The sequence below is a fragment of the Lemur catta genome, chromosome 1 (assembly GCF_020740605.2).
Source record: "Lemur catta isolate mLemCat1 chromosome 1, mLemCat1.pri, whole genome shotgun sequence".
Lineage (NCBI taxonomy): Eukaryota > Metazoa > Chordata > Mammalia > Primates > Lemuridae > Lemur > Lemur catta.
The window spans coordinates 119,293,897-119,315,555 of record NC_059128.1 but is presented as its reverse complement, the minus strand read 5'-3'; the positions used below and the strand labels follow the sequence as shown (position 1 = coordinate 119,315,555).

At 53.8% G+C, this 21,659-nt stretch overlaps 1 protein-coding gene across 11 annotated transcripts in view; it reads left to right on the top strand.

The window, feature by feature from the left end:
• Nucleotides 1-10,023: 10,023 nt before the first annotated feature.
• The window catches only part of CRTC1 (CREB regulated transcription coactivator 1), a 71,586-nt gene continuing 59,950 nt past the window's right edge, over nucleotides 10,024-21,659 (top strand). For 8 of the 11 annotated variants that reach the window (XM_045552335.1, XM_045552320.1, XM_045552329.1 and 5 more), the window contains exon 1: nucleotides 10,082-10,223. In XM_045552335.1, coding sequence (XP_045408291.1) covers nucleotides 10,098-10,223 — 126 coding nt within the window. In that variant the 5' untranslated portion in view covers nucleotides 10,082-10,097. Of the gene's footprint in view, nucleotides 10,224-21,659 lie in introns of all 11 variants that reach the window. The other 3 variants (XM_045552318.1, XM_045552273.1, XM_045552287.1) reach the window with 2 other exon arrangements.

The window sequence follows — 21,659 nt, the reverse complement described above, 5'->3', positions numbered from 1 at the left end:
TGGAGCAGGCCCAGGGCTAAACCCATGAGGCTTGGGCCTGATTGGTCACAGATTTCTCGTGTGTCCTCCGCGTGTCTGGGGGCTGCTCTCCCCGGCTTTGGCGTTTTTCAGCCTTGCAGAGGGCCTGGTGAGGGGCTGGGCTTGGGCTCAGGGGTGCAGGGGCAGCAAGAAATGTGGCCAGGATGTCCCCCTGGGCACCCGGCAGATAGAGGGCAAACCCGGGCTGGGCAGGGGCAGCCTGCTGGGGGTGTTCTTTCCTGGTTGCCCAGCCCCCGGCCACCAGGCAGCCCCCAGCTCCCCAGATGTACCATCTCCATCTGCTCAGTCCCAGCGCCTGAGTGCAGCTCAGACAGCCTGGGAGCCCTTGTCCCTGGGGGAGACGCAGGGCAGGTCCTAAAGGAAACACGAAGTCATCGCTCTTCCCCGTGAGCCTGAGAGCTCTGTAGAGAGCCCCCAGCCCCCACTCTCGCAGCTGGCCTTGCCTCCAGCCCGGCTGCCCAGAGCCGGCCACTTGCTGGTTGCATGTTAGTGGAGATGTCCCTGGACAGCCTTCCAAGCAGGGAGGCTCTGGGATCGTCCTCCACCCTTGGGCTGTGTAAGTCACCTGGTGCTCCTGTGTGTTGGCCACCAGCGCCCAGGGTAAGGCTGGGGGTGGAGGGGTGGTAGCACTGGGTGGGGAAGGTGGAAGAAGCGCGCGTTGCCAGGGGCATCCGAAGGAAAGCAGCAGTGGCCCTCAGGCCCTCAGCATGCATCCAGCCCCACCCCCGACCTGAGCTCCCCCAAAGAGAACCCTTCCCTGCTGGAGGCACAGCCCCTTCACAGGGGCAGTGAGAAGCCTTTGCCAGCTCCAAGTCCCCCGGATCAGCTCACACCTCGGAACATCTTGTCCCCAACGAGCTGGCAGGGGTGCCGGCCCTGGGCGGGGGTGCTGCCGTATCTAACCAGATCGATTGTGCATAACCATCTGGGCCAGTTTTGGAATGTCCGTGGGGCCCGCTGCCCCTCCCTCTGCCTCCCCCCACCTCCCGCCCCCCACAAGAAAGGCAAATTATTTTTCATATTGTAAACTTTAAACACGAAAAAGCTGTTTTTAATTTAGCAGAAACTGGCTTGAATCTTCACTTTGTGAATGTTTGTGTCCTTCAGAGAAAGGCAGAACACGCCCGTGCACACTCGCACACGCTCAGGCACACACCTGCACGCCTTTGCTGCAGCACACATTCACACAGCCGTGCCCATGCGTGCGTGCCTGCACATGTGTGCTCACTCGGGCATACGCATTGTAACGTGCTCGCTTGCACACGGTTAAATGCAAGTCCACCCAGATGCACACGCACACACATGCATGCACACAGCCCTGGACCAGCCTGGCCCACCCTGCCTAGCCCCCCGGAGGGGTCTGGAGCCCTGCAGCTCCCCGAGCCGGGAAACCCATCCGCTTCCTTGCAGAGGCCTGGACACATCTGCAGCCGCCTCCCTCGCACCTGGGTTCGGGCTGTGGGAAAACGCCGTCTCTCAGGACAGTCGGATGCAGCCGCGAGAGGGAGGCCAAGTGTGACTTCTGGGGCCTCACAACAACCAGGGCCAAGGGGGCCTCTGGGGAGCCATGTGAGGTGGGAATCCGCCCTGGACCTGGGCAGCTTGGAAACCTGCCCCTGGCTCCGTCTCTGAGAAAGCAGCTCTAGCTCCTTCGTTCTCACGGGCCCTGGAGATTTGCTTTGCACAGTGGAGCCTCGGTGCACTGGCTTTCCTAGGGGCACCTGGCTGTGGGTCCCAGCAGCACAGTGCCTAGCACGGTGTGTGGCACAGAGGGGCAAAGCCCAAATGTTTGTTGCACAAGAGGTTCTGGAGTAGGAAGGTGAGAGCAGAGCCTGCTTTGTCCCAGTGTCCCTGGGTGCTATCTGCGAGTGGACCCCAGGGGGCAGGAGGGCCCCCACTTCGTTCTCTCCTCCTGTCATTCTTGTGGCCATCCTGGCAGCCGTTCCCCCCTCACCATCAGAACTCTGATTGGGTGCCAGCAACAATGTGCCCAGCCTCAGGGGTTAAGATTCAGCTGAGCCATTCTTGGCAATGCCTTTTGCTGGGGTTGTTTTCAATCTGGGTGCATTTCCCAGCTCTGGCCAGCAAGCTTTAAGGGGTCGGGCGTTTTGGGACGAGAGAGAGGCCTTATTGCCCCCTTCCCACCTTTACTGCTTCTTATGAGGACACGATGCCAGGAGCTTCTGCAGCCATCTTGTGGCCATGAGGAGCAAGTTAAGAGAGGCACAGTAATGCCTTGTTCCAGATCCCTCAAACCACGGGGCCACCAGTTGCATCCTAGCACCTCTGACCTCCAAACTCATCGTTATAAGAAATAACATCTGCACTTCTTAAGACACTAGTGGTCAGATATTCTGATGCTTGTAACCAAACAGTTCCAAAACTATAATATAAATGTGACAAATGCTGGAGTTTCCCCATCTTATTTAAGTCAGGGGTTTTTATTCACAAGCAACAGAAACTGACCCTGGCCAATTTAAATAGCTGAAGTATGTATTGGAAAACTGGTAGCTCGCAGGAGCGGCAGGAAGGCTGGAAAGCCAGGCTGAAGAAACAATAGCAATCGAAAGGCTGAGACAGCCAGGCTCTTAGCTGAAATCATGTCAGAGGACACTTCTGCCACCTCTGCAGAATCCAGATGCCTCCGTTGGCACTGCTATCTGCCCTGGGCACTCAGCCATAGTTGCCCCTGGAAACCTGATCCCCCTGCCTTGATGCTATTTTCTTTGTACCACTTGTGCCTGAGTGGAAACATCCTTTTGGCCCATCCTATATCCCATGCCAACACCCCAGCTGGCCAGGGAGCCGGGAAAGTGAGTATGTCGGTGTATTAGCCACTGCTGCATAACAAACAATCCCAAGTCTCAGTGGCATACAACAATAAATGTGTTTTTCCCATGTCCATGAGTCTGCTGGGGGGGCTCCGATTCTAGGCTGGCCTCTGCTGGGCAGCTCTGCTCCCAGGTGCAAGGCTGTGGGGTAGGAGAAGGTTCTGCTGTATCTGCCTGGGCCCGGCAGTTAGCCAGGGCATGTTCTCCTCCTGCAATGGTGCCCGAAGACAAGTGGAGTCACGTAAGGGCTCCCAAGGTCTAGATTCAGGACTCATATACTAGCGCTCCTGCCCAGGTGTCTTTGGCCAAGCAAACCACGTGGCTGAGCCCACAGTCAGAAGTGGGGAAATAGCCCCCACCCAAGGGAAGAATGGAATGGCAGGGGTTTGGACACAGGAACGGGTGGGGAACTGGGGCTGACAGTTCCATTGGTTGCCCTTGGCTTGGGGGCTTCTGTTGTTAGCGGAGGACTGACGTCTCCCTGTGGGACTCTCAAATTTGGATGGGGATGCAGAGCCTGGGCAACCAAAAAGAAAAGCTCTGTTTCTCCTCTGCCCCCTGGAAGTTGGGGATACTTTTTTTTTTTTTTTAAGAGACAAGATCTCACTCTGTCGCCCAGGTTGGAGTGCAGTGGCACAATCATAGTTCACTACAGCCTTGAACTCCTCGGCTTAAGTGATCCTCCCAAGTAGCCGGAAGTATAGGTGTGTGCCACCACCTCCAGCTAATTTTTTTTCATTTTTTTTTTAGAGACTGGGTCTTACTATGTTGCCAGGCTAGTCTCAAAATCTTGGACTCAGGTGATCCTACTGCCTTAGCCTCTCGAGCAGCTGGGACTATAGGTGCGCACCACCATGCCTGGCTAATTATACATAATTTTTTTTATTTTGAGACAGAGTCTTGCTCTGTTGCCTGGGATAGAGTGCTCTGGTGTCAGCCTAGCTCACAGCAACCTCAAACTGCTGGGCTCAAGCAATCCTCCTGCCTCAGCCTCCCAAGTAGCTGAGACTATAGGCATGCGCCACCACACCCGGCTAATTTTTTCTATTTTTAGTAGAGATGGGGTCTCACTCTTGCTCAGGCTGCTCTCGAACTCCTGACCTCAAGTGATCCTCCCACCTCAGCCTCCCAGAGTGCTAGGGTTACAGGCGTGAGCCACTGCATCCAGCCTGGCTAATTATCTTGTTTTTTTTTTTTTTTTGGTGGAGATGGGGTCTTGTGATGTTGCCCAGGCTGGTCTCGAACTCAAGGCCTCAAGTGCTCCTCCCGCTTCAGCCTCCCAAAGTACTGGGATTATAGGCATGAGGCACTGTGCCTGGCTTTCTGCCTTCTTTTTTGTCGGGGCTGTGAGCGTCCTGGGCTCTCAGACAGCAAGGAGGGGGTCAGCAAGTGTTCAGCCAAGGTTCAGGGACATTGTGGGTGTCCTTGGGAGCCTACCCCAGACATCCTTCAGCGCAGGTGGTTCATCGGAGGAGGCAGACTATTGGCTGTCTCCCAGAGCCTCCCCTGAATCCCCTGCCTGCCTACCTGGCCCCAGCCTCTCGATGCCCTCTTTGGCAGTCAGCCTTGTCCCACCCCCCACCAGACACTCAGGCCCAGATGGGAGGATGGGGGTTCTGGGTCCACACATAACCTCATCACCTCATTGTAAAGAGTGGGCTCATGTCTGGCATTTCTGGCTTCCATGGGGTCCTTTCCTCTCCATGATCAGACCTGGCTCTTCCTTTGCTTTTAAAACTGTCTCTGGCTGGAGGCGGTGGCTCATGCCTGTAATTCCAGCACTTTGAGAGGCCAAGGCTAGATGATTGCTTGGGACCAGTCTGGGCAACATAGTGAGAGCCCTGTCTCTACAAAAATGTTAAGAATTAGCCAGGCGCACTGGTGCATGCCTATAGTCCCAGCTACTTGGGAGGCTGAGGCGAGAGGATGGCTTGAGCCTGGGAGTTAAGGCTTCAGTGAGCTATGATGACACCACTGCACTCCAGCCTGGACAACAGAGCGAGACTCTGTTTCTAAACACATAAAGTAAAATAAAACTCTGTGTGATGAGGGCCTGGTTTGGAAGTCAAAGGTGAGCCCTGGATGGTTTTCATCTCTGCCTCCTGGCACCAAGTGGCCCTAATTCACCTCCACAAGATGTGGGTACCTCAAATCGACGAAGATCCCATATAAGGAAGAGGAGGGGAGCAAAGCATGAGAACTAAGGCCTGCGAGGTAGCGTTTTGTTTTCCTAACAGTTACTGAGAACTTGTGATGAGGCAGGCTCGAGCTAAGTGCTTTCTGTGTGTTATCTGTTTAATCTTCCCAAGGGCCTGCTATGAGGAGTGGCACTATCCACATTTAGCAGGAGAGGGCACCAGGGTTCAGAGAGGTGAAGACAATTTCCCATTGTCACACAGCCGTGCTGGACCACACAGAAACTCTCAGGAGTTTAGGTGTATATATATATTTTTGCTGTTGTTGTCATCCAAGTGGATGTGAAGGAGTTTAGGTTTTTATTTAACTTGTTTTAGAGGCTTTAAGTACAGGAGTGCTATGGCCTGGATGCAGGGGAAAGAGCATTTCAAGAAGGAGGGGGAGGCCAGGCGAGGTGGCTCACACCTATAATCCTAACACTCTGGGAGGCCGAGCCGGGTGGATCGTTTCAGCTCAGGAGTTTGAGATCAGCCTGAGCAAGAGCGAGACCCCATCTCTACTAAAAATAGAAAGAAATTATATAGACAACTAAAAAAATATACATAAAAAATTAGCCGGGCAGGGTGGCGCATGCCTGTAGTCCCAGCTACTCGGGAGGCTGAGGCAGGAGGATCACTTGAGCCCGGGAGTTTGAGGTTGCTGTGAGCTAGGCTGATGCCATGGCACTCTAGCCTGGGCAACAGAGTGTGACTCTGTCTCAAAAAAAAAAAAAAGAAAGAAAGAAAGAAAAGAAAAAAAGAAGGAGGGGGAATAGGCTGTGCAAAGGCCCTGAGGCAGGACGCAGCAAGGCTGGAGTGCTGGGTGTGAGAAAGGGAAGGCTAGGAGATGATGCTGGGGAAGATGGCAGGCAACAAACGGAGCCAGGGCAAGCTATCGAGCAGAGGAGACCAGATACTGGAGGCAGTGGGAAGCGGTTTATAAGATATGCTCTGTAACTCAAGTGAAGCTCTTCAATAATTGGATAGTTCCAGCTCCTTGGGATCAGGGCTAACCAGAGATTGAGCCAGGGCTGCATAAACCTAGAGGGAGGAACCCAGCTCTCCTTGGAAGTCAGGATGGGCTTTTTGGAGGAAGGGACATTTGAGGTGGGTTTTGAGAGATGATTAGGAGTTTCTCAGGGAGAAAATAAATTAATTCAACGAACACTTTCTACCAACCTGCCCCCTCTGTGCCTAGTCTTGTGTTAGTTCTGGGGACACAGGGGAATAGAATGAACACAGATAACTATAAAATGAGGACAAAAGTGCTCAGAACCTTCTGGGGATAGAGAACAAGCCTTAAGAGGAAGGAATCACATGGTCTGTGTCTTTTCCACGTCACACAGGGAACTCTGGCTCACTCCTGGCACATTTGGGAAAGGTGAACATATTTTTAGCCTCTGATCTAGCTTAGTCCACAGGGGATCAGACGAGACCCCAGAAACAGCTGTCTTAAGAGAATGGGATGTTTCTGGGTCATGGGACAAGATACTGGAGGGCCACTTCAGATAGACCCTCAAGGAGAAGTCTGAAAGAGGAGACAGTGCCAGCCACAAAAGATAAATCTGTGGGCAGAGTTATGCAGGCAGAGGGAACAGCACATGCAAAGATCTGGAGGTGGAGCAGCAAGGAGGCTGGTGTGGCTGGAGTGGTGGGCCCCAGGGGCTGCTGGAAGGAGGGTAGATTTTTTAAGTGTGATGAGAGTGTGGGATCTGCCCTGGTTTACAAAGACCATGGGCAGCTGCAAGGAGCGTAACTGGACTGCACAGGGGGCAGCAACTCCCTTTGATGAGGGAGGAAAGCAAAAACTGCAGGACTGGATTCTGCCTGGGTCACAGGATGCTGTGGCCTCACCCTCCTTGGCCCAGGGGTCAGTGGAGCAAGGAGAAGGACTTGGTTGCTATACGGCCGTTGCACAATAAGCAGGCTGGCTGCTTCCTCTGACTCATCACCAGGGTTTAGGATGGATCAAGTTATGCCAGGGCATGGGGTGAATGGAGGCTGGTAGGGACAGTATTAGACTCTCACTTCTGCACGTACAGGCGTAGCCTCTTGCTGTGAGCTGACGACCCCTGCTACCCCTCACATCTTTTCCCCTCCATCTTTCTGTGTCCAGAAACTGGCTTAGCACAGATATATCTAAGTGACCAGGCTAACCAGCACTTACCAAGCACTTCTTTTTTTTTTTTTTTTTGGCAGCAGAGTCTTGCTCTGTTGCCCGGGCTAGAGTGCCATGGCGTCAGCTTAACTCTCAGCAACCTCAAACTGGGTTCAAACGATCCTTCTGCCTCAGCCTCCCGAGTAGCTGGGACTGTAGGTGCTCACCACCACACCCGGCTAATTTTTCTATTTTTAGTAGAGACAGGGTCTCGCTCTTGCTCAGGTTGGTCTCAAACTCCTGGCCTCAAGCAATCCTCCCACCTCGGCCTCCCAGAGTGCTAGGATTACAGGTGTGAGCCACTGCGCCCAGCTTATCGAGCACTTCTTATGAGCTGGGCAGTTGACACACTTCATTTAAACCCTGCAAAACCCAGTGTATGGAAGGAAGCTGAGCTCTGCTGTGAAACTTGAGTTCTAACCCTGGCTGTGGTGCTTAACTTGCCTTGGGCAGCTGCTGTCCCTGCACTCTGTCTCTATTTCTTCTCTGACCTCACCGCATGGTGGCAAGAACTAGAAGCCACATGTGGAGCAGGCCCACTGTCGCACCTGACTTACAGAAACTGCAGTCTTGGTTGGTGACAGGAACAGAAAACGGACTTCAGAATGACTTAAGCAAAAAAGGGAATAAGTTTTTGGCTCCTATAACTGAAAAGGCAAGGGTGTACAGCTTCAGGCCAGGCTGGATCCAGGAGCTCAGACAATGTCTCTCTACCCTTTGGCTCTGTTTTCCTCTGTGTGGGTTCACCCTCTCAGCCCAGCTCTCTTCACATAGTGGCCTCTGTCAGTGCAGACTTGTATCCTTCAAACCAGACGTCCAAGCAAACCGTGGGGCGTCTCTTTCCCATGGTTCAAATAAAAGTTCCAGATTGCATCTCATTGGGCAAATTGGGTCACATGCCTGTCCTGAACCAGTTGTGATGGCCAGAGCAATGGGTTGTGCTGACTGGCCAAGTCTTCTACCTTAGGGAGAGGTGCTTGCAGGGAGCGGAGTGGTGAGGCCAACCCCATCCACATCTCAATGACTGAAAATCAGAACCAGTGTTTCCTAAAGTTGGCACCAAAAAGGTCGGGGGGAGAGGCAAAAAGTGTAGAAGTCCATGAAAGTGCTCAAAATCATCTGAGCAAGATAGATAAAACAGAGCAGTGGCAGTGCCCAAGATACTGCAGATGAAAATCTATGTGTTATATATATATTTAATATGGACATTTAATTAAAATGTTAAGTGTGAATAGAAGCATGTATGGAAAATGTTGGTGTCCTCCCCGCATAATCTCTGTCGGCATCCACTCCAGCCATCCCTCACTGTCATAAAAATTGTGGTGTGCAATTGGAGTCTCCCTGAATTCCTCCAGCTGACTGTCCTAGCTTCCACCCCACTCACACTCTCAAATCCCTGCAGCCTCCTGAATATAAACGTTCAATATTAATGTGAAGGTCTCTCTCCCTGGACAGAGATAGCTAGATGTCAGAGCCCCTCCTGCTTCCCAGGTTACTCACCTGCCACTGGGGAGACTCTGTTCCCTCTTTCACAGTTGGGTCTAGGTGAGATTTCTGAACCCTTCTGGTAGCGCCCTGTGGCAAAACAGGGATCCTCAAACAAGACAGGACTGGAGAAATACAGAGGGAGGAGGCAGAACTTCTGTAATTTTGGTTCTTTGTGCTTCAGTATCCAGAGAACAGCAACTGGCCCAATGTGAGGCGACAGGAAAAGAAAGTTGTTAAAGACAGCCTCCAGGTTTATGGACCCCGGTTCAGGACTCAGCTCACATGTCCTCTCCTTCCCTGACTGTGGTGACTGCAGCAGTGTCCCTCCCTAGTGTAGTTCTCCGGCAAGCCCATGGTCTGTCTGCTTTTCCTTATCACATTTATTTCCATCTGAAATGTTCTTAGTCATTTATTTATTTATTTATTTATTCTTGAGACAGACTCTTGCTTTGTTGCCCGGGCTAGAGTGAGTGCCATGGCATCAGCCTAGCTCACAGCAACCTCAAACTCCTGGGCTTAAGGGATCCTCCTGCCTCAGCCTCCCGAGTAGCTGGGACTACAGGAATGCGCCACCATGGCCGGCTAATTTTTTCTCTATATATATTTTAGTTGTCCATATAATTTCTTTCTATTTTTAGTAGAGACGGGGGTCTCGCTCTTGCTCAGGCTGGTCTAGAACTCCTGAGCCGAAACGATCCACCCGCCTCAGCCTCCCAGAGTGTTAGGATTACAGGTGTGAGCCACCGCGCCCGGCCTCTTAGTCATTTATTTGTAGGTTGTGTCTGCCCCTTTCCGACTGTGTTCCCCTTGAGAGCACGGGCCACATCTGCTTGTTCATGCCTGTACCCCAGTTTGCCTGGCCACATAGTAGGTGTTCAGTAAATACTCAGTAGCTATGAATGAACGCATGCACGGATGGCCAATGCCACGGACTGGTCTCCGAGCTCTGAGTCCCAGCCTAGGTTCAGCCTCGGGGTGCCCAGCCCCACCCTTGTGAATTGGGAGGGTCTGGCTCAGGCTGTTTCTCTCTTAGGGGCTCCAGCAGCCCAGCCCGTTCACGAACCGTGCTCAATTAGCCAGGCAGCCGCTATCCAGCGGGCCAGGCGGCAGACCACTGCGCCTGCGCAGAAATTTCTACGTGCTCCCCCTTTCCCTCCCCGTGGGCCCCGAGCGCGAGGCTGGAGCGCGCGCATGCGCCATCGCCCGCGCGCCGCGCGCCTCTTTCGTGCGCCTGCGCTGCGTTCACGACCGTCGGCGCGCCTGCGTAATGCCCGCCGCCCGTGGGCCCGGCCGGCGCTTGCGCGGTGGCTCGGGCGAGTGGGGGGGCGAGGAGGTGGAGGAGGAGGAGGAGGAGGAGGCGGCCGCGGCGGCGGCGGCGGCGGCGGCGGCGGCGGCGGCGGCGAGAAGATGGCGACTTCGAACAATCCGCGGAAATTCAGCGAGAAGATCGCACTGCACAATCAGAAGCAGGCAGAGGAGACGGCGGCCTTCGAGGAGGTCATGAAGGACCTGAGCCTGACGCGGGCCGCGCGGGTAAGGGGGCTGGCGCCTCTGGGCCGGGGGAGGGAGGGACAGAGGGGGCGCGTGTCCTGCGCGTGCACGGGGTTGGGGGGGCGCGCGGCGGGGGCGGGGCTTGGCACGGCACGAGGGGGACAGGTGTCCCCACGCCCGGGGCGTCGTGGGCGGGACAGGTGCCCCCACATCATCGATACCTGACGGGGGTACAGGTGCCCCGACATCATTGCTACCCCGAGGAGATGGGGACCTCTACAGCATTACTACCGGAAGGGAACAGATGCCACTACATCGTTGTTTCCTGAGGGGGGACAGGTGCCCCACATCATTGCTACCTGGGGTACAGGATGGCACTGAGGTGGATGAGCTGGGTGCCACTTGCAAGCATCATTGTTACCTGGGCGTGGGGATACAGTTGCTCCTGCATCACTGGTACCTGGTGCCGGACAAGTGCTCCTACATCATTGCTACCTGAGAGGGACAAGTGCTCCCACATCATTGCTACCTGAGAGGGACAGGGTCTCTACATCATTGTTATCTGTGCCCTTACTGCCTGTGTTTTGGGGGAGGAACAGGTGTCCCCACTTGCAGACCTCAGATGGGACAGGTATCTCTTCCTCCTGGACACCTGGCAGAAAGGTTCAGATCCCCTCCCCCGTGGTGTCCAAGAAAGCAGATTGTGCTCAATCCTGGAACTTGGAGTGGAGACAGCTGCCCCTTCCCCATGCAGCCCATATGGTGGGAACCAGGTGATGTTCCTCTCACTGGGACAGGGGACAGCTGGCCACAGATGGCCCCTGCCCTCTCAGGACCATAGTGAAGGCACAGGTCTGCCTCAGGTAGCTGGCATATGTGGTGTACAGGGGCAGGCCACGTTTTGCCAGGCTCCTGGCTGGCAGAGCAGGTACCCTGCTAGTCTCACCTGGGAAGTCGCTATGGGCCCTGAGCAGGGGCTTGGTTGGGGGTGCGGTTCAAGCGGTTCAAGCATGGTACACACCCTAGCTCCTTGGATGGGCCTCAGTTTACTCCCTCAAGCGTGTGTAGTAAGACCTTCTTCGTGGGTCAAGAAGGTGAGCGTGCTTTGCATAGGTGGCAGTGAATCTCCATTGTGTTCTTGCAGAGTGGTAGGACCCCTGTCCTGCATCCTGGGGCCTTGGAGAGAGTTTGTGTGGGTGTTGCAGACACCTGCATCTCTGGATTTAGGCACTGATCTGACTGGCCCAGGTGGACTTACCTCAGTCTCTGATTCCTCAGGTGGAACTTGCAGGTCATGTTATTTTATAATTAGTTGATTGTTCCTCTGTGAGATCGTGACCTTATAGACCAGGATTTGGGTCTTCATTTCTGTGTTCGTATTGATTGATCCCTGTCAGCGAGGCACTGCCACAGGTGAGCATGACACATCTGTCCAACAGCTACATTCTCACTCAGGATGCAGGGACAGAGATGGTTGGCGAATGAATGAATGAATGAAAGAAAGTGTATGACCTGAGTGTCCCCCGCAGGTCAGGGCTCCTGAGGCAGGAGTGTCCACTGCTGCTTGTCTCCTGCACAGTGTGTGCTAGCATGCAGTTGGGGTCAAATATTTGTACAGCGACAGGAAGAAAGTGGTCACAGTAGGTTCACAGCTGTCAGCGCTATTGGAAGTCTGGTTTCTGCGTGGGGTTGGAAATGGATTATTGTTGTTGAAAAGATTTCTTTAAAATAATAGCTTTATTGAGATATGATTCACATGTCGTACAGTTTACTTGCTTAAAGTGTACAGTGCCATGGTTTTTAGTATATCCACAGAGTTGTGCAACCATCACCAATGCATAATTCTGGAACATTTTTCGTCCCCCCAAAAGGAAATCCGGTCCCCATTAGCAATTACTGCTTATTCCCTCTCCCCCTGCCCCTGGCAGCCACTCATCTATCAGAGTTGCCTGTTCTGGGCATTTCATATAAATGAAGTAACATGTGGCCTTCTGTGTCTGGAGTCTCTCACTCAGCGTGATGTTTTCTGGGTTCACCCATGTTGTAGCATGCATCAGTGCTTCATTCCTTTTCATGGCTAAATAATATTCCATTACACAGATATGTGTATTTGTTTATCCGTTCATTGATGGATGGATTTAGAAATTTCTAAGATACGCAGGCAGCAGTTCTGTTGGCTTTGGTAAACATTTCCCATCTTCCTTTCTCCTGCGACCCTGTCTCTGTTTACACCTGGGGTGAGGGGGCGGAGAGGCCCTGGGCAGAGGTGAGCACACTCTTGATTTTTAAGAGACAGAGCACTGTATAATTCTGTCCCCGCCAGGGGACACTTGGCAATGTCTGGAGGCACTTTTGGTTGTCATGACTAGTGGGTGCTCCTGGCATCTGGTGCCAGGGGTGCTGTACACCATCCTATCATGCACAGGAACCATCTGGCACCCGGGGTCAGTAGTGCCAATGCTGAGAAACCTTTGGTTAGAGGATAGCAGTGAGGGGGCCAGGGTGCGAACTTTGCACCTGGGCAGGTTGAGTTCAACCCTTTGCACCCACCCATATGGCTGTGCCACCTTGGGCAGGCTGTAACCAGGATGGGCAAACTCATTCCCAGCCTAATTGGCCACCGCACGTGGCCAGTGGCCATCTGCAGTGCCTGGTGCGGGTGAATGAACCCCCCTGGTGCAGGCTTCCCTCCTGCTCTCCCTTAGTGGCTGTGGCCGTGGCTGTGGCACACTACCTCCCCTGTGGTACACCTGCTCCCCTCTTGTGAATTCTGAAGGATAGCTCACCTACTCCTGTGTGTCCCCTCACGGTCATCAGTGCTGATGGGCACACCTGAGGTGCCTTGTCGCAGTGCAAGGCGAGTCAGCAGACAGGGACCTGAGGGCTGTGTTGGGTGGGGGGATGGGGTGTAATGTCGGGAGGCAGTTAGCAGGTCTCAGGGCAGGGGGTGGGTGTGTGAGTGTTCCTTCCCATCCTCAGACTTGGGTCGGTGTGATATGCGGGGAGAGTGGTGGTGCTCTGCTGTGTGACTTTGGGCAGGTTTCTTAGCCTCTCTGGTCTCAGACTCTGGACCTGTAAAGTTGGGGCAGCTCATTCATTCCACCAAATGACAATTTTCATTGCCTAGAATGTTCCAGGGATTGTGTTAGGTTCTGGGGACCTTGGTGGTGTACGGGGCATATTGGGGCTATGCTCTCAGGGAGCTGGTGTAGTTTTAGAGGGGACAGGAGAAAATCGCTGCAGATGAATGAAACACGATGATATGTGCTGGGAGAGAAGCAGCACAGTGATGTGCTAGAAGGGGCAAGGGTGGGGGCCAACATGTAGATAGCGACATGGAGTACCCCCCACGCCCCGAGAACTGGGGAAGAGCATTCCAAGTCGGGGACAGGCAAGTGCAGAGGCCCTGAGGTGGGAAGGATGTGGCAAGGTTGGGAATGGGCAGAGCGCTGTGAGGTTGGTGTGTCCTGGGAGAGAGAGGGGGGTGGTAAGGCTGGAGGGGCTTGGATTCACCCCACCCCAGGGAGGGGCCCCGGAGAGGATTGCAATGGTGAGTGGCCTTTTCTGCTGCTGATTTTTGAAACCGCTTTGTTCAGATATAATTCCCGCAACATTCAGTCCACCATTCAGTGGTTTTTGGTGTATTCCCAATTGTACAACCACCACAAGTGGCCTGTAGAACACGTCCATCATCCCAAAAGGAGACCCCATCCCCCTGGGCCGCCAGCCCCTCTCCCCCTCCCCAACAGCTCCCGACAGCTGCTAATCTGCTTTCTGTTTCTGTGGATTTGCCTGTTAGGGACATTTCATGTAAATAGAATTATACAGCATGTGGCCTTTTGTGACTGGCTTCTTTCCATGAGCATCCTGTCTTCGAAGTTCTTCCATGTTGTAGCATGTGTCAGCGCTTCATTGCTTTTTTAAAAAAGTTTGTGGCAGAATATACAGAATATAAAATTTACCACTGTAACCTTCTCCAGGTGTGCAGATTAATTCAGTGGTATTAAGTACATGCAGTGTTGTGCAGTCACCACACCATTCGTTGCTCCGTTCCTTCATATAGCTGAGTAATACTCTGTTGTGTGGATCTGCCACGTTTTTGTCTGTCCCTCTGTCCACGAACACTTGAGTTGTTTCCACCTTTTGGTTGTTGTGAATCGTGCTGCTGTGGGCATTTGTGTCCATATTTTTCATGGGCATGTGTCTTCATCTCCGTGGGAGCGGATTGCTGGATCATACAGTAACTCTCTATTTATCCATTCAAGGATGCTTCACGTCCTAGGAAGACGGCTGTGGCTGTCCGTGGACTGGGCGAGGGGCGAGTGGTCACTGTGGACGTCCAGGTCACGGGGAGTGATGTCTGAACAGGGACATGGGCAGGAGCAGGTGGATTTTGGTGGCATTTTGGCAGTAGAGCTGCCCAGATGTGCTGGTAGATCGGACATTGGGCGCTGGGGGGAAGGAAGGGGTTGTGTCACCTGCTGGCCAGAGGCTCAGGACATAGGGGGCTCCTCATGTGACTGATCATTGAGTACCTCTAGCCGCAACACCTGAGCCAGAAAAATTCTCAGGCAAAGCATTGGCGGTGGCACGGCCAGTGCTGTAGGAAGGAGGGTGCCCTCCTGGTCCTACCCTGTGAAGGTGGTGGCTTTGCATAGCACAGGCGGGAGTAAAACAGGTCTCCAGGCCTCAGGCACGGTGCTAGGGTAGCTCAGGTTAGCTGAGCTTGGAGCCCGCCCCCAATCCTGGCTTTGGCACCGTTTGCCTCTGTGCCGGCTGCTTCGACTGTCTGGTGCCATCTGCAGCCTCACTACACACGCAGCAGTCCCTGAGCTGCTCTGTCGAGAGGACGGGGGCATTGTCTTCCCCGTCGCGCCGCCTGCCCCCTCCGAAAACCCCAGCCATCCCAACACCGTCCAAGTTGTGGGCTACACACCCTGTAGCGGGCTGGGTAGTGGCCCTTAAAAAACATTTGTCCACCTCATAACCCCTGGAACCTGTGCATGGGACCTTAATTGGAAAAAAGGTCTCTGCACTTGCAATTACGGTAAGGATCTGGATTTCAGGTGGCCCTAAATCCAATGACTGGCGTCCTTATAAAAAGAGGAGAAGGCCGGGCGTGGTGGCTCACGCCTGTAATCCTAGCCCTCTGGGAGGCCGAGGCGGGTGGATCGCTCCAGGTCAGGAGTTCGAGACCAGCCTGAGTGAGACCCCGTCTCTACTAAAAATAGAAATAAATTATCTGGCCAACTAAAAATATATATAGAAAAAATTAGCCGGGCATGGTGGCTCATGCCTGTAGTCCCAGCTACTTGGGAGGCTGAGGCAGTAGGATCGCTTAAGCCCAGGAGTTTGAGGTTGCTGTGAGCTAGGCTGACGCCACGGCACTCACTCTAGCCCGGGCAACAAAGTGAGACTCTGTCTCAAAAATAAATAAATAAATAAATAAATAAATAAATAAATAAAAAGAGGAGAGGACACAGGGACGCAGGGGAGGTCATGTGACAATGGAGGCAGAGATTGGAGTGATGTGGCCACAAGCCAAGGAACACTTCCAGCCAAGGAGCCCCCAGCAGCTGGGAGGGATGGGAAGGCTCCTCCCCCAGAGCCTCCAGAGTGCAGTGGCCTTGATTTTGGATTTCTGGCCTCCTGAACTGTGAGGGAATAAATTTCTTTTGTTTTATGCACCCCCCCTAGTTTGTGGTCATTTGTGACAGCAGCCACAGGAACCTCCCTAGCCCTTACACCTGAGACAGATCTTGCAGTGCCAGGTACCTTGTGGAGACCACCCTGGGATGAGGGGCCTGCAGATGCGCACCAAGGTGTCTGTGCAGGACTGTGCAGAGGAGGGGCAGCATGTAGCGTGAGCATCTGCATTGTGTCCTAAGAGTGGGGGGCAGGAGTTGGGATGACCAGAGGCTTCTCAGAGAGGAAGGTAAAAATTTGTCCCCTGTACCCAAGGATTCCTGCCCCCTGCTCAGCACCATGTGGCTTTCACTTAGTCCCAGATTCTTGGTGCTCAGAGAGGAGGTGTCCTCTTTTGCATCTCATGGATGGGGAAACTGAGACCCACAGCACTGTCCCAGCTGGGAAGAGGCAGAGCTGGCCTTGAGCCCCAGGGCGACCATACAACCATGCATCTGAAACAAAGAGTTAAAAATTAACTAGGCCGGGCACTTTGGGAGGCCAGAGGCAGGAGGATTGCTTGAGGCCAGGAGTTTGAGACCAGCCTGAGTGAGAGCGAGACCCTGTCTGTTCAAAAAATAGAAAAATTAGCTGGGTGTGGTGGTGTCTGTAGTCCCAGCTACTTGGGAGGCTGAGGCAGGAGGATTGCTTGAGCCCAGGAGTTTGAAGTTGCTGTGAGCTATGATGACGCCGCTGTACTCCAGCCTGGGCCATAGAGTGAGACCCTGTCTCAAAAAACAAACACACAAACAAGCAAACAAACCCACACGTAAATCTAGACCCTTCTGTTGCTTGGCAGAGCCCACGTGGCCCTGCTCAGCCCTTGGTTTCTTTTGTGTGACTCAGTTTCCTGAGCTAAACCCATGTTTCTCCTGCAACCTTGACCTGGGAGCCATCATTTTCAGACATTAACCATTGTGGTCTGGGAGGCGGTGGCCGTGTGGCACCGTCTCAGGAAGCTTTGTGCGTGGCCCAAGGTTCTTCTCACATCTGTCAGGTCTGGACCAGACCGAGCACCACTTTTTCCATGGCCAGCGCAGAACAAGCTTCTCGGTTAATCTGATGGTCGCCATTTGGAAGGAGCCCTCCCAGAGTAACCCAGCCCTATTCCGGGTGTTCCCATTCATGCATCCCACAGGTGACTGCTCAGTGTCCCCACGGGCCTGGGGTTCTGTGCTGAGAACTTTCCATGGTCGTGTCTAGTCAGGAGGCAGATCTTAGAGCCATGTAGTGTCTTTTTATTTTACTTTTTAAAAGATGGTGTTGAAATTCACATAAAATTAAACACTTTAACGTACAATTCACACTGTATTTAGCATATAATTCGCACCACCTCTGTCTACTTCCAGCACATTTTCATATCCTCAAAAGGAAACTGTGTCCCCATCAGCAGTCACTCCCTATACCCCCTCCCCCAGCCCCTGGCAGCCACTGATCTACTTTCTGTGTCTGTGGATTGGCCTGTTCTGGACATTTCGCATCAATGGAGGCACACACTGTGTGGCCTTTGATGTCCGGCGTCTCTCACTCAACATCATGTTTTCGAGGTGCATCCAGGTGGTAGCACGTGTCAGAGCTTCATGCCTTTTCATGACTGAGTAATGTCTTGTTGCATGGATGGGCCACCTTCTGTTTATCTGTTCATGCGTTGATGGCCATTAGGGTTGTTTCCACTTTTTGGCTACAGAGAATCTCGCTGCTATAAACAATTGTGTGTAGGGATTTGTTTCAGTCCCTGTTTTCAGTTCTTTTGGGCAGATACCCGGGAGTGGAATTGCTGTGCACAGCGATGCAGTTAGGTGGCAAGTGTTCAGAGAGGTGGTCAGGGTGTGCAGTGGCCAGGCCACTTGCTCTGGGGAATCCAAGAGGGCTTCCTGGACCTGCAGGGTGTGTGGAACCAGGAGTGGCAGGGCTAGGTGAGTGCGGGCACCTGTCGCTGGCTGGGAAGCCCTGTAGCTTCTCCCTCAGTGGCTTTCTCACTTTCCTGACTATGACCCACAATTAGAAATTCGTTTTTCATGGCTTCCCAGCTCCCACCACCAAACATGCAGTCAAAACAAAATTCATCAAGGAGTCCAACCCTTACTATGCACACGCATGTTAATGTCTATTCTGTGTATTTTATTTTGTTTTGTTTCAGACAAGTTCTTGCTCTCTTGTGTAGGCTGGAGTGCAGTGGCGCAATCATAGCTCACTCTAACCTCCAGCTCCTGGGCTCAGGGAATCCTCTGCCTCAGCCTACCGACTATCTGGGACTACAGGTGTGCGCCACCACACCTAGCTAATTAAAAAAAAATTTTATAGAGATAGGGTCTTACTATGCTGTACAGGCTGATCTCGAACTCCTGGCCTCAAGTGGTCATCCTTCCTTGGCTTCCCAGAGTGCTGGGATTATAAGTATGAACCACCACACCCAGCACTGTCCTATTTAATAAAAAATGCCAGTTGGGGCCAGGTGTGGTGGCATACCTGTTGTCGCAGCTACCTGAGAGGCTGATGTGGGAGGATCACTTGAGCCCAGCAGTTGGAGGCTACAGTGAGCTGTGATCACACCCATGCACTCCAGCGTGGATGACAGAGTGAGATTCTGTCTCAGAAAACAAAAATGCCAGTTTGGACCCACTGAATCGATATCGTAACTCGCCAATCCAAGGCTCCACAAACTATGCCAATTTTTGTAAATAAAGTTTATTAGAGTACAGCCACGCCCATTCCTTTATGTGTTGTCTGTGGCTGCTTTTCTGGGACTATGGCAGAGCCTCATATGAGAGAGACCGTATGGCCCATGGGGTCGAAGATATTTACCATCTGGCCATTCACAGAAGCAACATGTGGCCTCCGTGCCTGAGGGTGTCACCTGCAGTTTGAGACCCACTGACCTAGAGCAACAGGGAAGATTGGCTAGAGAGCAGTGGGCAGTTAGGGAGAGCAAGGGGGGTGACACTTCTTCCACTTTTGGGGGCCTCTGAACCACTTGAGAGTTGAGGGATGCAGACCCCTTGGCTCCCCATGATTAATTCTGCTCCCAAAGGTCCAGGCTGGGGGTTGGCATTGCAAGTGGGGTCTGAGGACCCTGTGGTACATACTTTATTTGGAGGCCTGGGCACCTGGGTCACTAGGACGGTGCCAAGTGGGAGAGGGGTCAGCCTTGGGCATGGGGGGAGCCAGCTGGCTGGCCTTGGGTTGATGGCACAATGGTCATCATTGGACCAAACAACCAGGGAAGGTCTTCCCTGCCACTGTCCTCAAGGTTGGCACAGTGCCAGGTGACCCCCACCTTGGCCAGTCTTATCCCCACTCTGCCTCTTGGGCTCCTGTCTATGTAGTGGGCCTTCCTGTTCTTGCACACAGGGCTGGGCGGGGTTAATTAGTTTACACCAGGTGAGAGCCCAGGGCTGAGTATCACCCGGCTGTGCTCCTTGTTGGGGGGCTTTCTGGTTCCAGCTGGGGGCTCTGTGAGATGCATCAGGGACAGCGCCTCAGGGGTCAGGATTTGAGTCCTTAGTGCTAGAGATTTCTTTTTAAACAGGACCCTCTGTAAACTGCCTTGAGGACGTAAGGGGTGGGGTCTGGCCTGGGCTAAGACTGGCCTGGGAGAGCCCGGCCCAAGTGCAGTGCCAAGGAGTGTAGCTTGCTCCGTGCAGATTGGTCTGCCCAGGGGCATTGGCAATGTTTGGGGACATTTGTGGTTGTCACGACTGGGGATGGGGGGTACTACTGGCATAGAGTGGATAGAGACCAAGGATGCTGCTCAGCACCTTCCATTTCTGGTGTCTGTCCCGTGTGTGCGTGTGTGCATAAGGCTCTCCAGGACACGTGCCTAGGAATGGCCCCACCTGTGAGTCCCTGAGCCCCCTGCAGTAGGGCGGAGGGTGCAGTGGCTTGAGGTGTGCCAGGCAAGGGGGATGCTTTGGGGTGTTTAGCAGGTAATAGTGACAGGGTTTACTGGGAGGGTGTGTGGGGGCTCCCAGGCCACCGTGTGGGAACCAGAGATGAGGGGGCGGGCATAGGAGAGTCCTGCCCCACCTTGGAGCTCTCGGGATGAAACAGGCCCCCCATTTCTGGCTGGGATATGTCTCTGGCCCCGTCCTCCCTCATGCACATCTTGCATGACCCCAGGGCAGAGAAGGGTCCCCTATCTCAGCCAGGCATGGCTGTGGTGGCACCCGCCGGATGGGGGTCCAGGTGTGCAAACAAGGAAGCCACCACATACGAGGGCCGGGGATGGGGACACAGAGAGAGTCAATATTTACTATTTGCTAGGCGGAAATGAAGCATGGCTGGGGCCTCCGCGTGGGGTTCTCGGATGGGCACGGACGGCAGAGAGGCCACACAGCCGGCCTCAGCCCACTCTCTGCTCCACCGCTGGGTGAGATTAGGCCTGGGTGTCCCCTCTGGGCTCTGCTCCCTCTTTGGTGAAGTGGGGGTCATGGTGGTCTCTGCCTCAGCAGATGGTGGCGAGGCTTGGGTGAGTTAAGGCATGTTGTGTGTCACGTGGAGGTGTGTACACAGTGCACTTGGGGCGGGCAGTCGGGGGGCACTGGGCAGGCATTCAGCAGGCGCTCAGCAGGCAACCTGAGGGCAGGCCTGTCGCTGGCCCCAGGGTGGGAGAGTGGTGTGGCAGTCCTGGAGCTCTGATTTTGCTGAGCCAGCTCTGAATCTATACTGACTTGCATGGCACCTTCTGGGGTGGACCCTCAGGGTGGGACAGGCCTAGGGCAGTGTGGTGGCGCCTGTCCAGCCCTGTGAGCCCCCCAAGGGAGAACATGAGAAGCACTGGGGTGGCCCGATGAGGTTCCCTGCACTGGTCAGGGTTTGGAAAGTCCCTTCGCTCCGTCGGTCAGTATTTATTGAGCACCTCCTGTGTGCTGGGCCCTGGGGAGACCTTGCAGAACAAGTGACCTGACCCTGCCCTGGGGAGTGCACAGAAAACCCACCCCAACAGCCCACTGGCCCTGGCTCCTGAGGTCGTGCTGGTGAGCCATGGGATCGAGGCCCTGGCAAGGGCTTGGAGCCTGGTCCTGGGGTGATGGGCGCCTGGGGAAGGTTTTGAGCAGGGCAGTAGTGTGAGATTTATGTTTAGCAAAGATCCCTCTGCCTGCCGCGTGGGGACAGGCCTGGGAGGAAAGAGGGCAGGAACAGCAGGATACCTGGGAGGGGGCCGCCATCCCCTGGGAAATGGTGGGCACTGGGGTCTGTGGGGACATCGGGGCTCAGGGAGGGCAGATGCTTGGCCCACGGACACCAGTTCATACTCATCAGAAGGTCTGATGCCCCAGGAGGGGTGCCAAGGGGATGTTTATATTAAATGGCTGTGTCTTGCTCTCTGGTGGCCCTCACACTGAGGAAGGTCAGTTCTACAGCAGCAGAGAGACTTTGGGTCCTAGTTTTGTACGTGAAAGTCTCCCTTCTCTGTACTTGGGTACACCCTGCTGGTCCCGGGAGTTTTGCTTTGTGGCAGGTGTGCGTGTGCATGAGCGTGCGTGCGTGTGTGCAGTTCCGAGTCTGCATGAAAGGGCAGCTTTCTTGTTTGTCACCAGTTGGGTATGCTAATACCCTGTTCTAGCGCACCAAGCCCCGGTCCTGCCTCCCCACTCCATTCCTGTACTGTTGAATAGCCTGTCCTGAAGACCACCCTGGAGCCTGGGGGCTCCCCATCCAAGGAGTGAAGCCTCCCTGAGAACTTCTGCAGGCTGTCCTTCCCCTTCCTGCTGGGATTTGGGTTGGAAGGAAGCTCTCTGTCATGACTTTTTTTTTTTTAATAAAAAAAATCATTTATGTTTCAAAACTTAG